General features: G+C 34.3%; 1 protein-coding gene across 6 annotated transcripts in view; it reads right to left on the bottom strand.

The window, feature by feature from the left end:
- Window positions 1-14674, bottom strand: part of LOC147074346 (cartilage oligomeric matrix protein-like) — a 60140-nt gene that overhangs the window by 41183 nt on the left and 4283 nt on the right. For 4 of the 6 annotated variants that reach the window (XM_085943606.1, XM_085943603.1, XM_085943607.1 and 1 more), the window contains exon 2: window positions 5306-5503. In XM_085943606.1, the coding sequence (XP_085799732.1) occupies window positions 5306-5408 (103 nt within the window). In that variant the 5' untranslated portion in view covers window positions 5409-5503. The remainder of the gene's footprint in view (window positions 1-5305; window positions 5504-14674) is intronic. The other 2 variants (XM_085943608.1, XM_085943604.1) reach the window with 1 other exon arrangement.

Below are 14674 nucleotides of genomic sequence, written 5' to 3' on the forward strand. Positions count from 1 at the left end.
TAAATAATTTGATTTAGGCTGTGAAGCTTCGACATAAATAATAGTGCACATTAAAATTTGACAGTTATACTTATTTGCTTTCATTGAATTTATAATTTGCAGATGAAGCTGGTTAGTTCAATTAAACCCTGTCCACCAAACCATAATATGGTATGGGCGATACGCCAAAAATAGTGTACTTACACCTTTTCAGTAATACTTATTTGTTTTCGTTGAATTAAGAATACATACTAATATAACAGATGGTGTTGGTTAGTATTTTAAAATTCATTAAGTCTTGCCTACCCAAATCATAATCGATAAAAAATATTCTTCTATCTATAAAAATATGTTTGACTATTGTCGACTATGGATTGGATTAGATAGGGTTTAATTGAATTTTAAAAACTAACCAGCTTCATCTGCAAATTATAAATTCAATGAAAACAAATACATACGTTTGACTGACAAAGTTTAGTGTGCACTATTTATTTCATATTCAATTTCAATTTTTTTTAACATATTGTGGACATTACAAATTATAAGTTTAAGACGTTCACAATATGACATGAAATATTATTATAAAGAAAAAAGTAATAAAAACGATAAAAATGAATAATATGGACATACAAAAGCAGTGAAAATATAATTATACATCTATAGAAGTTCAAAGGAGTACACCGAGTTTGCTAAGGAGACCATATTTTAAGAATTTATAAAAAAGCGTCCAACTAACCTCATACTCACACAAGTGGAATATATCAATACCCGAAGCAATTTTGGTTGAACATAGTTATAGCCCTCCCAATTGGCATTACCAGTGGCAGGTTGGTTCTGCATCTTGGGAGAATAAACAACTGATGCTCTATATTTCTAAGATACTTATCAGGGACACAAAGGTCAACACTGCCCAGAATTTACACATTTATACCTCGTAGAAGTTGAAAAAAATACGTAGCTAAATAAAGATCTCTTCTAAATTGCAGACTGCAGTATGTAACGATACCTAAGAGAAAGTCAGTTGGTTAAAACCACGGATAGTATCCATACAACTTATATTATGACGGATCTTAACAGCCTATCTCCACCCTTCGCCACTGGTAACAAAATAAATTATATTTATTCAATCATCTGCCGCAAAAAAGCTTTTTAGACATAATGAAAATACCTGTCTCGACGAAAACAGGTTTCTTTTATACATGGTTGAAACGAAATTGTAGTGACAGAACTAAATTGTACAAATGTGATTTTCGGTATATTTCAACATCCCCTCCCCCATCACCACTTGTCATATTTTTCTACCCTCTGTCTAAATTTCGTCACATTCCTATCACTAGATCGCCCATTCGTTAACAATAATTATTGATTTCAGTACTTATAATGTTCTCAAGCAATGACATTAATGTCATTGTTCTCAAGGCATAACAACATGATTCTCAGAAAAAGAAATTCAATTTTGTGTTGGTGGTTTTTTGACGTCTCACTGTACACCACCCCTTCGCCCAATCCCCATCGGCACAAATCATCATATTATATCAACCCTCTTCTGTCCTATTTATGACATGACTCTATACATGGACGACCCCTAACTACAATATGAATTATGAACGTGTGTAAGTCGATGGTCTTTCATCCGGGGGCTCCGGGGTCGATCCGGTGAGGTCAAAATATATTTTTATTTAATTTTCTCAAAATCTGGGTGTTTGTTTTACTTATATTACTAACTACTATTTCACTACACTACTGTCATTGGGCCTCATTCCCTGTCGCAGTGTTAAAAAGTGTATAATATAATAATACGTATTTTTTAAACAATTATAGGTGACTTTAAATGAAAATTAAGTGACAGCTAATCACGTATCCTCTCCCGTCCTCTTTATGACCTGACTCAATATATGGACGACCCCCAGTGGCGAAGGGTGGAGGTAGGCTGTTAAGATCCGCCATAAATAGTGCACATTAAACTTTTTCAGACATACATATTTGTTTTCATTGAAATAAGACTACAATTTACAGATAGTGTTGGTTAGTTTTCAAAATTCAATTAAACCCTGAGAAACCAAGCCATAATAGATAATAGTCAAAAAATACATGTCTATTTATAAAATATCTAAAATTATGCAATTAAATCATACATAACTTTGAATATTTTATAAATAAAATAATGTTTTTTATTTATTATAGTTTAGTTTAGTCAGGGCTTAATGAATTTAAAAAAATAACCAACAATATGTGTAATATGTATTTTTAATCCAACGAAAACAAATAACTATGAATGAAAAAGTATCCACAATTTTGTCGTATTCCCCAAATTAGACCAAAACTATTATGGTTTCGTTTAGGCATGGTTTAATCGATTTTTAAAAACTAACTAACACCATCTGTAAATTGTAGTCTTAGTTCATTAAAAAAAAATACATATGACTAAAAAAGTTTAGTGTGCACTATTTATAGCGAATCTTAACAGCCTACCTCCACCCTTCGCCACTGACGACCCCTAACTACAATATAAATAAAGTATTAAGTACGCAAGTCGCCGGAATTTCATTCGGGGCTCCGTGTTCGATACCGGAGAGGTCCCAATATAATATATTGTGTAAGTATTTGTTTTTCAAAATCTGGGTGTTTGTTTTACTAACTACTGTTTTACTACACTACCGTCATTGGGCCTCTTTCCCTGTTCCAGTGTTAAAAAGTGTATAACATAAACTATATATTTTTTTTACAAATATAGGTGATATTTTCAAATGAAAATGAAGTGACGAATCCACCATTTAATACTTGTGCGGTACGTATTTTCGTCAAGACAGCAAACAGGTGGGGTGAATCGTTTTAATTGTCAAATGTATACGTCCATTGGTCCATTGATGAATAAATACTATGTCAGTGTAGTCATTCCGTGATAAATAATGCTTTATTGTAGAGTGAGTACAAAGATACTGACAGTGTCACGAAGTTAATACAAAAATAACAATATACATTTAAGTTAATTCTTAATAAATTATACGTGATAACCTCAACAAGACAGAGAGACCTTTATTATCATTTTTACTCTAAAAAAACTGCTCTTAATAATCTAGTATTCGTAATGAATAAATTTATTCACTGTGAATTAAATTTGTAGTGGGCGGGTACATGTAGAATTTATTTATTCATTCATATGGTGTCTAAAACAGAAACACTATAAAACAATGGAACATGAAATTCCATCAGTAAATGCTAGTATTTTGTCGTATTGTCACTTCGTTTCATTGACTTACTCGTGGACGCATTACGTGAAGAATATAAGGGCCATGGGTAAATGACCATGATCATATTTTAATTTTTTCGAACACACAAACCCTTCCGAACCAACCTGCCCCACAGCACATTCGGTCTTAATCGAGCGTATCGCAAGCCCTGCGTTTGATGTGAAGCATTAGCAGTTTCATACGCCTGTTACTGTCTCAGGAGCAGATACCCAAGACCGAGGTCGCCACGCTCTTAATTGAGCTTTGATTGAGTTCGCTGATTTGACTTAATTTAATAAAAAAAAAATACTATGGGAGAGAAAACAAGAATTTACATAAAAGTACATTAAAACGCCGCCTTTTTTAACGCAACGAAACTGGCCTTTGTGGCGACCGGTTGGACGGCACGATGGGCCCAACACCTGGTTGGACCGACTTTAGCGTCTATCCCCTTTCGTTTGAAATCACCTATAGGTATTTGTGTAAAAAAAATCGTATTATTATATTATACAGTTTTTAACACTGCAACAGGGAATGAAGCCTATTGTCAGTATTGTAGAGAAATAGTATTTAGTAATATAATTAAAACTACCACTCAGATTTTGAGAAAATTACATAGGTAAATATACTGTTTCCTCACGGGGGATTGCACCCAGAGCTCCCGGATAGGAGGCCAGCAGCGCCTACGCACTGCACCACGGGTGCCGCCACGGTGTGATAATATGGTTTATGGAAACTACGTCGATATTAGTAATTTAATTCCTTCGTCAAACAAAGCATTGTTGAAAACAAAACATGTTAATTTGATTCGAGTTACGGAATCAATATATTATGTTATACCTAGACATACAAATAGGGAAAGTAATCTCTGACGAAGATAAAAATATGGTAAACAAAATTCCTTTTCTTCATGTTTCTTAAATATGTGACCAGAGTCGAATTATTGCAAGAGTTATGACAAATCTTATCTGATACTACCTATCGAATTACTGTAACGTAAGAATTTACTCGTTTAACTCCTAAGATGGAGTGATTTTGCGCAGTGGCAGTCGACCTTATATTCAAGCGGAGGCGTCAGCTTAAAGAAAATGACAGAGCGGACAGTAACATCCCATGGGGGTAGACAAATCATGCGTTGAATATTGGCAGAAAATTATAAAAGGCGGCGGATGAATGAACAAATAATATAACAACATACATAATTTAAAAAAACTTGTGATAACCTAGATTCTTCGACTAGCTCTTAATTATCTTGTTAAATTACACACTCAAGAAAAATGACCGCTTATTAGAACGCCGTTGGTTTATTTCTATACACTTATATTACTGAATTATATAATGGTTTCTCGTTGTTTTTCATTGCTTATTATTTATTTATTGTCAATCTGATGTTTAAACATTTGCTTACGTAAGAAATTGGAAATGGCCGACAATAATAAATTCATTTCCTTGGCAACGGAACAATTCTTCGTACATATAATAATAAATTCGCCGCCTAGGCAACGGAACAAACTATAATATTATACTGTATAATCGTCACGATTGCATTATCATACTGTGGCATAAAAACAGTGCGTTCGGCCGTACATTCGTGATTCGAATCCAATCAAGTGCGATTTTTTTCGTGTGAAAAAATTAATTATGTGTTACATGTCACACGCCAAAAATACAGTCTGATCAGATTTTCCAAACGCGCCTAAAGAAGTATAACTTCAAAAGTCAAACTGTTTAAGACATATGCTATACTATTCAATTGTCTAGAAGAGGAGTCGGCTGTGCACGGTGGCAAATGTCTTATCTGGTTACCCGCACTGGAGTCGCTTGATATTGTGTTATACTTCAGTTTACCAAAGGAGATAGCAATAATAATATGACTTGAGTACCTTAGTTAGAGTTTAGTTAGTTACCTTAGTTAGAGTTTCGCGCCCATGCACATAGACCACTATGCTATAGCAGTGGCGAAGGGAGGAGGTAGGCTGTTGAGATCCGACGTTACCAACCTCTGGTTTAGCGTCGTTCGCTGTTACATTCTCATTCACCACAATGTCGACATCTTTGCTATAACTATGAATATTGTAACTATAAAATATATTTACCTGGATCGAAGACTAATGAAGCGAAGACTAGAGAAGGCAGCAGGCAGACGACGAGCGCCGTGACACGCCAGTCCATGTAAGTCATTCTTGCGCCCTTCTGCATCAAGCGTCGCACCACACTTTGTCTATAGTAGTCACTTCAACTGTTATAAATTCATATATAATTATTGAATTGCCACAAGTCAATTAATGGAATGTCTAAAAAAAATATATTCAATATTAAAACGAAGTATTTTTATAGATAGTGTTTTTTTTTATTATTGATAGTATCAGTGGCGAAGGCTGGAGGTAGGCTGTTAAGGTCTAACATAAATAATAGGTACAAACTACGCTTTTTCAGTGAAACATATTTGTTTTCATTGAACTAAGACTACAGTGTGTAGATGGTGTTTGTTAGTTTTTAAAATTCAATTAAATCCTGCATAATCCAAGCCGTATATAATACCTAGTCGAAAAATATTTGTTAATCTATAAAATATTTAAAATTATGCCTTTAAACTATACATAATTTTAGATATTTTTAGATATAAGAATATTTTTTTATCAATTATGGTTTGGCTTAGGCAGGGCTTAATGAATTTAAAAAAGACTAATCAACACCATCTGTAATATGTATTCTTAATTCAACGAAAACAAATAAGTATGACTGAAAAAGCGTACACTATTCTGTCGGATCGCCCATAGCATACTTAAACTATTGTGGTTTGGTTTATGCCAGTGCTCGAAATAGAAAATTTTACGAACCGGAGCGCTGAATAATCATTGAAAAATATCAAATTATGTTAAATATTTTTCGGATATCATAAGGGCGATATGCCTAATAATCAGGGTTTCATTTATACTTGAAGGGGCTCTGCGCTAATACACATTACCCCCCCCCCCCCATACAACATTAAAATGTTTTTTTTTTAAATGGGTACCTACTCATTTTTGCAAAATCACTTATTTTTCGTCAATTTTCTTAGAATTAGGCTCTTATCTTCAAAATTCTAGAAGCTCGTACATTTGTGTATTCCTTCGCTGCAAGGATCTTTTGTAATTTCAAATTATTTTTCAGGTTCCGGAGACCTACTAATTTAAGGTGCTGGACCTGTAGCCACTTTAGTCCTTTTTGTAAACACATGTGAAGTCCGAACAGCCTATATTATATTATAGATCTTGTAGGACTAATCATTAATAAATAATAATCATGTCATGTCAGCGCCGCAGGCGAATTATTTTCCCACAAATCAGTTCTTACAACTTTAAAAACTACATACCTACATGCAATATTATCTCAATAACATGAAACGGAACGCAATTTTCAATGAAACCACGAGCCGGCACGGTATCTTTTAGAAATTCACGAACAGGAACGGCGCTCCGGTGCGTTCCGGTCTATTTCGAGCCCTGGTTTATGCAAGGTTTAATTGAATTTTAATAAAAATTAATAATCAGCACCATCTGCAAAAATGGTAGTAGTTCAATGAAAACCAACAAGTATGACAGACAAAGTTTAGTGTGTACTATTTATGTCGAATATTAACAGCCTACCTCCACCCCTCGCCGCTGGTATTAACAACAGCGATAGTTAGTTGTACGCCAGTGTCGCTGTTGTATTTAAAAAAAATCATACAAGTATATCTATTATTATAGAACATATTATGTTATATAAAGTATTGTTATTAACAAATTTTGGTAATTTATACTAGAATAACGATGTTGCTCATATTGTACTGTTGTCGTTTGGAGTTTAATAATAGTTGTATTTATAGAAAAGAGATTCAAATTATTTATGTCACCCAGTTCGAGCTTTTAAAGAATTAGATAATATATCTGGGACAAGTGGATATAGATGGATGTTCGATGGAGTATTTACAAAGCTTTCTTGAGTGCTTTTGACCGCCAAAACAATATCTTTAACAGTGATTCCCCATTGTGTATAATACGCGGTGTTTAACTAATGCGAATTACTAATACACATAGATTCAGATAATGCGTTCGAAACTGATTGAACATACCTCAGAGTAATGACATATAGAGACCGCCCTTTTTGTCGGCAAAATGAAGCCGTGTTTCTTGCATATAACGACCAGTAGAACCTCGATTTTATTATTATCAAACGTTATACCATCATATTGCTTCTCAGTACGGCTACCAAATTTAAACACAACATAGTTAACAATATGTTCTACTAAAATAACTAAAAATAATTACCACTAACTTTATATTTAACACAAAAAAAATATTCAGTAACGCGTGCTCGCAGATTTTAAATGAATGTAATCAGTCTAATCTATTTTTACCGGCTACGTTAAAAAAATATTTAATTCAGCCGTAGAAATTCGTACTCTAACGCATAGTGCGAAGATATAAGCGTGCCGAATGCTTACTCACTCGCACTTATGGTTCGTTTTTGTTCAGGCCTTGGAACAGACCTTTTTGATACACCCAGAGCAGCATTCGCATTCATACATCAAAAACTACACTTTAATAAGTCCGAACGTCCGCCGAAACGGAAGAATGAGAAAACACTCACGGCAAAAGCACAAAAACCTAAAACGAAAACAAACAACCGTGAAAGTATCAAACAATATAACATAACAGCCATATTCATTGACGCCATTGCAAGGTATCGGCTTGTAATTTCGTGGGTCCTGAGTTCGTCTGGGAAATTCACATTCAAGTGTGTTTGGTTTCAAAGTGAGGACGTAATAGTTTGAGCAAGTGGCAACAAAAATCTGTCAATACGACATCCACCCTGTGGAGGCCCATAATATTATGATCTTCTTAAGAACGAACATGGTAAAAAGGAGAGAAATTTCGTTTTGAAAAATCTGTCGGAACTTGGAATGTACCGCCAGCCAAAGTTTACCTATCACCCCAATTATTTTTTCTAGAATTCACAGAGATAAAAAAACATAATAACAAACTATTATCATCAAATAGCATTATATATAATTTGTTTATCGTTTTCCGCACTGGGTTGAGAAATAGTTAATAATTATTTTAGTGATGTTATTCGTTTATCTGACATACTTGCTTATCACCAAGACATAATTAGGTTATCCTCCAGTCAATGTGTTGCTCTGTCAGAGAAAACTAAGCAATGATGGTCAAGAAAAAAAAGATTTTACATTAGTTCTCAATGCCACGGTTTAGTAGAGGGGTTCCCAAACTTTTCTACGGCTCGCACCACTAGGAAATGTTTGATAAATGCTCGCCCACCCTGCCAAAATAAATTCTGTATACCTACAAAGTCGGGAGTACTCAATTTGACATGTACTGCGAATATGATTTTTTATATTCCTATAAACATAAACGAAAGTAAAACAAAATATATTCCAGTTATCTACAGTGCAACAAATGATAATAACACCTTTATTATTGGCGGCGATGCGATGAAAACGATCGACGAAATATAATGCCCTCAATCACCTTCGTCAGCAGGTGCTATTTTGTTCTCCAAAAGCTTCAAAAAAGGAAAGCACTTTTAAGGAAAACCAAAACAACTTTATATAAAACTCTTCCGGTATTGGATCACAAAGCTGGACACTCAGCAAACAGGATGAGAAAAATATGGCAGCAGCGAATTGATATAGGTTGATAACGATAATGACGATATAAATGGGTAGGTATATACAACCACACATTTAGAAAAATATATCAATTTATAATGACCAAGAAGAGTAGATTCATGTTGAGATACCCTTCATCTAACAGTGGATTAATCCGGGTTGATGATGATAATGACTTTATAGATAGATAGATATAATATCAGCAATTTTGATAAATATAGCGATTAATATGACCGACAGGGTGACAATCAGCTTAGAGAAGCCTTCGTCCAGCAGTGGATTGATAGGTACAAGTTGATGACGACGATGACGATATAAATATGTAGGTATATAAAATCACAAATTTAGAAAAATATAGTAATTTATATGACCAAGAAGGGTAGAATCAAGTTGGGATAACCTTCATCCAACAGTGGATTAATCCGGGTTGATGATGATAATGACGATATGGATAGATAGATATCATATCAGCAATTTTGATAAGCGATTCATATTACCGACAGGAATACAATCAGCTTAGAGAGGTCTTCATATAGCAGTGGATTGATATAGGTTGATGACGATATAAATGGGTAGGCATATAGATATTATCTTTGAGAGTTTTGAGAAGAATCTTTGGGGCTATTCAAGAAAGTGATATTTGGAGGTCAAGGTATAATGAGGAGCTGTACACACTTTACGGGGGCAAAAAGATCACGTGGCATATAAAAATGCAGAGACTGTGCTGGATCGGCCACGTGCATAGAATGCCGTGTGGCGTACGATATACCAGCGAGACGAGCTATGTACGCTACCCCCGATGGCAAAAGACGACTTGGACGGCCGAAATTAAGATGCGCCATGGGAGATTTAAAAATGCTCGGTCAAAGCAACTGGTCAAGTGTCAAGGGTCAAGAAACAAGTGTCAGCGCTGCATCGTCCATGATGGAGGAAGTTTTTGAAGGAGGCCAAGACCCACCAAGGATTGTAGTGCATAGTGTAATATATCAGAACACGATGCCAATGCATATTTTAATACTTTTAGCCATATTTAAGTAGAATTGAATTAATTTTCAGTTAATTCTGTTTTGTATGTATAGTTATTTCGACACCATTATTGGTTGCTAGGGGTCTGGGGTCCTAGCAACTAAATTATTAATATATACGTGCGTTACTATGGAAATCAATATGACATGTCAAAATGCATGACGTGTGTTGAATTCAGTTTCAAAATGTCACTTTCAAATTATTTAAAAGGTAAACACGGAATATAAATAAATCACGGAAATAGCGGGAACTTGGTTGTAATGAGGAAACATTCGTTGACATTTTAGTTTATGATTTTCTCCATACATTTATTCACTTAAATAAAAAGCTACTTCTCGGGTATACCGAGCAAAACTGTTAATGTGTCGATCGTTTAAAAACAACATTTTCGTCCCTAAGTAAATAGACCGATGCCGCCGGGATCGGATTACGTTTATGACACTAGTTAAGTGTCTAATAAGTAAGTACTTAATTGGTGTTTTCACCGACAACAATGAAAAAGTATCCACGCATATGGCTGAAATTGCATGTAAAAATCCAAGCTTTCTAAAGTCAGTAGGTACCTACCAGCGCCGTCTTTTGTAGTTTATGAATGCCATGATTGTTTCAAGGATTCTTTCGATCGTTTTCAGATTTTTTTATGTTCTGTGCTTATATAGAACGTGACGCGAAAAAATTTATAAAACGATATAACGAGCAAATTCAGTCGGTCCCATCTTCCTCGTAATAACCAAGTTCTACTGTATATATTATATTTAATACTAACTATCGAAAAAATGCCAATCTCGGGATCAAAATTTTGACTCGGGATTGGATTCCGTAATCGAGACCAATTTCACACGATAATTTTTTCGCAATTATGTCATTTCCGTGACGTGAACAAAACGCATGTATAACATTAAAATGACTGCCATAAAGATAATAATGTACCAATAGCTATGATAATTTTAAGAGATCTCTTCCAAGTGACATCGCGGAATGCCTAGTAGGTAAACGGACTAAATTCCAATTAGTTCCGTTCATTTAGAAAATGGGACAACACAGTATAAATAAATTTAATAGTGTCTTGACTCGGTAATATTTATTCACATGACAACCATTATTTCGTAACACGAGTTACAATATTTTGCACGAAGTTAAATAATACTACATAATAACCTTATATTGTAATATACGTACGCTAAAACAATGAAATTCCTTGGATATGGCTAGTGACGTCACCGTCGAAATGCCGACCCATTTTGTATACAGTATTTTTTATCACCTTTCATGACTCCAATATAATTTTAATTTTACCACGTTTTTATTAGCTCGTTTTCTTGTTTCCAGTACATTTTTTTTCTTTTTTGTCCAAGATTTGTATTGGACGATTGAAGATTTTTAACTAACTTCCCGACTAGCTAGACATTGAAACTTTTAGAATATATCAGAACACGGCGACGCTGCATTCTTGCAGAATTGAATTCATTTTCAGTTAATTCTGTTTTGTATGGAAAGTTATTATTGTCGGTTGCTAAGGGGGTCCTAGCGACTAAATTATTAATATATACGTGCGTTACTATGGAAATCATTATGAAATGTCAAAATGACATTTCAATATTCTATAATATTTATTCAGTATTTCTATCAAGTACAATAAAAAGTTTTTATTAATACATAGAATTGTCATTTTTTCGACAGAAAATTAAAAAACGTGATAGGTATATAAAAAGTTCTTTTTATCTTGTAATTATTTTTATTTATTAATTTTAAAAAGACACGTTGAGTACATAACAAACTATTAATTCAGGACGTTCACAACATGACATTTAGAATAAAAATCACAAGTAATCAGTTAGAGAGAAAACAACGTAGAGAAAAAAAACAAAGCAAAAAATAGTTTCATACAAAATAAATAAATTAAAAAAACAACAGTAATTTAAAAAAAAAAAAACAAATTAAACAATAAAATAGAATTTAAAAAACAGAATGCATAATGCATCGCTAAAAATGTCTACATCTCTAGGGAGTGCATTGACCAGCCGCACAGCCCTCGCTATTCGTGCCTGGTGAGCCTGACATGAGGAAACAGCTTTCACTCAAACCACGCAAGTAATAATTGAAGGGTGCATACAAATTCAAATTTTCTAGAATATCGGGATTGTGTTGTATGAATTCATTTTTTTTTTTAGAATTATCAATAACCATGTACCTATTTGCTTTTTCGTACAAGGTGGTAGTTAGTAATTTTGAACAATCACTAACACCCAGGCTTTGAGAAAAACACATAAATGTTTTTGTCATGACCGGGAATCGAACCCAGAACTCTCGGGTGGAAGGCCAGTCCTTTACCCACTGCAGCACGAGAGCCGCCTGTATGAATACATTGTTACTAACAACATACATATTATTATGTACCATTAAAACATACAAAATTAAATTTACACAAATCACATTTGGTTCGTACCATTTACACAGATTTATTACGTCCACCCTTACCAAACCGTAATATAATAAAAATATTCTTATGTCTGATTTAATGGCATAGTTGTGAATATTTTGTAGATATACAACCATTTTTTGACTATCTCTTATGGCTTGGTTATGCAGGGTTTATTTATTTTTTAAAAAAAACTAACCAACGCTATCTAAATATTGTAGTCTTAAGTTCAACGAAAACAAACACGTACGACATATGATAGAAAGTTTAGTGTGCACTATTTATGTCGGATCTTAACAGCCTACCTCCACCCTTCGCCAGTGATACAGCGGAGCTACGGGATGCTGCCAGAAGTTGGAATGACGCAATAAGACTGGCGAGAGACGAGGATTCTTGGACGTGCCGTATTGTTTGCATATGCTCCAGCTAATGGGCAGACATGGCCGAAGAAGAATGGTTCATTCATATACAAAGACGGTGCGAAAAAGAGTACACGTGATACATGCGATGTGCATAGTTCAATATGCGATAAAAGCCGTTTTCACAGGAAACTCAGAAATAATAGGAACTGATATATCTAACGGGTGTGGAGAAGCAGGCAACCGATCTCGAGTGCGGAAGAATACGGGATAAACTTAAACACGTGTATGCAATGACGCTCATTTAATATTGGTGTATTGAAGGTTGCAACAAAAACTATTGCACGTCTATAATGCCGTATACGGAAACTTGTACGTATGCAGGTCGCCGTATCACACTTCACCGTGAAATGTTGTATCGGAAATATATGGCCGTATATTAAAGACCGTCCAACCTCTTCGAGTCGTATAGCACTGAAATAAAAATTATTTCTAAATAAAACACGGCTCTTGTCGGTTTACACTTTACAGGAAGCCAGCAGCAAACAAAATTTGAAAATAGCCGATGTACTGGATTATTTGTTATGTTAGGTTAGGTTTTTATTCTTGAATTCATGAATTTTGCCAAAATCAGATATGAAAATTGAATTAACGTTAATATTGAATCTAACGAAATTGGAGACCGTAGGTATAGTATACGGTCATCTCTTTCCGATAAGAAAGATCTCGGCGAACTGTGTACATGTAACTCTATAATGAGTGGTTCATTTTCGTAGGACACTCACACATTCAAAACCCTGCGTCAAATTGTACTGTATTGAGATATAGCCTATCAGAATTCAATTTATTAATCTGTTCTGTGTGCGTTTTCACATCACCACATACTTATTATGTTAACATATATACTTAACAGGATTTAAAAATATATTGTAAAAAATTACATTAAATTTTTGCCAACCATGAGAACTAAACCACGATTTATGGCTTTAGGGATGGGCTTTCTACCAAACTAATTCAACGTGAATGCATAAGTTAATTAATTACCTACATAAAAATAGCAAATATCACGACAAATCGAATTTCATAATAATAATTAAATATAATAATTGACACCCACGGTGGCCGCGCGGCTTAAGGGGGATAGGCACGGCAGCAGAGAACCTAGTGGAAAAAATACGAAGCATGCAATTTGAGATTTTTTTTTGATAATATACAATTTCAACTGTATTAATTATAATTAACTAGCTTAAGTACCCGGCTTCGCACGGGGTCGCTTCGTGGTTATATTTATCTTAGATATTTGAAAAATAATAAGAGGTAATTATTTCTTTAATATTAAAATATCTGTGTAATACAATATGGCAATATGAAAATAATTATAATAGGAGTAAAGGTCAAACATAAGAACACTAAATTAAAATCGAATCCAAAATATGAAAACGTTATTAATGTTATAAATATGTAGTTAAAAAAAATCAAAATTGGATGGAACAAACAAACAACAAACTTTGTATGTTATATAATAATAATTTAGAAACCGCACACAACTGACAAAAGTTTCATCGCAATCGGATGAATGGTATAGGAACGCATACGAATAGTAGAAGAAGATGATTTTCTAATTCAGAAACCTTCGTGGGCATGCGCATGACAACTCACCAAAGTTTCATTGCAATCGGATTAATGGTATAGGAATGCATACGAATAGAAGAAGAAGAAGATGGTTGTACTAATTCAAAAACCTTCGCGGGCTTGCGCACAACAACTGGTCAAAATTTCATCACAATCGGATGAATGGCATAAGAACGCATACAAATAGAAGAAGAAAAAGATGATTGTAGTAATTCAAAAACCTTCGCGGGCTTGCGCACAACAACTGGTCAAAATTTCATCACAATCGGATGAATGGCATAAGAACGCATACAAATAGAAGAAGAAAAAGATGATTGTAGTAATTCAGAAACCTTTGCGGGCAAGGGCACAACAACTCACCAAAGTTTCATTGCAA

This window comes from Rhyacophila brunnea, unplaced genomic scaffold, assembly GCF_057557595.1.
Source record: "Rhyacophila brunnea isolate RB1 unplaced genomic scaffold, BYU_Rbru_1.0 scaffold_16, whole genome shotgun sequence".
Classification (NCBI taxonomy): Eukaryota; Metazoa; Arthropoda; class Insecta; order Trichoptera; family Rhyacophilidae; genus Rhyacophila; species Rhyacophila brunnea.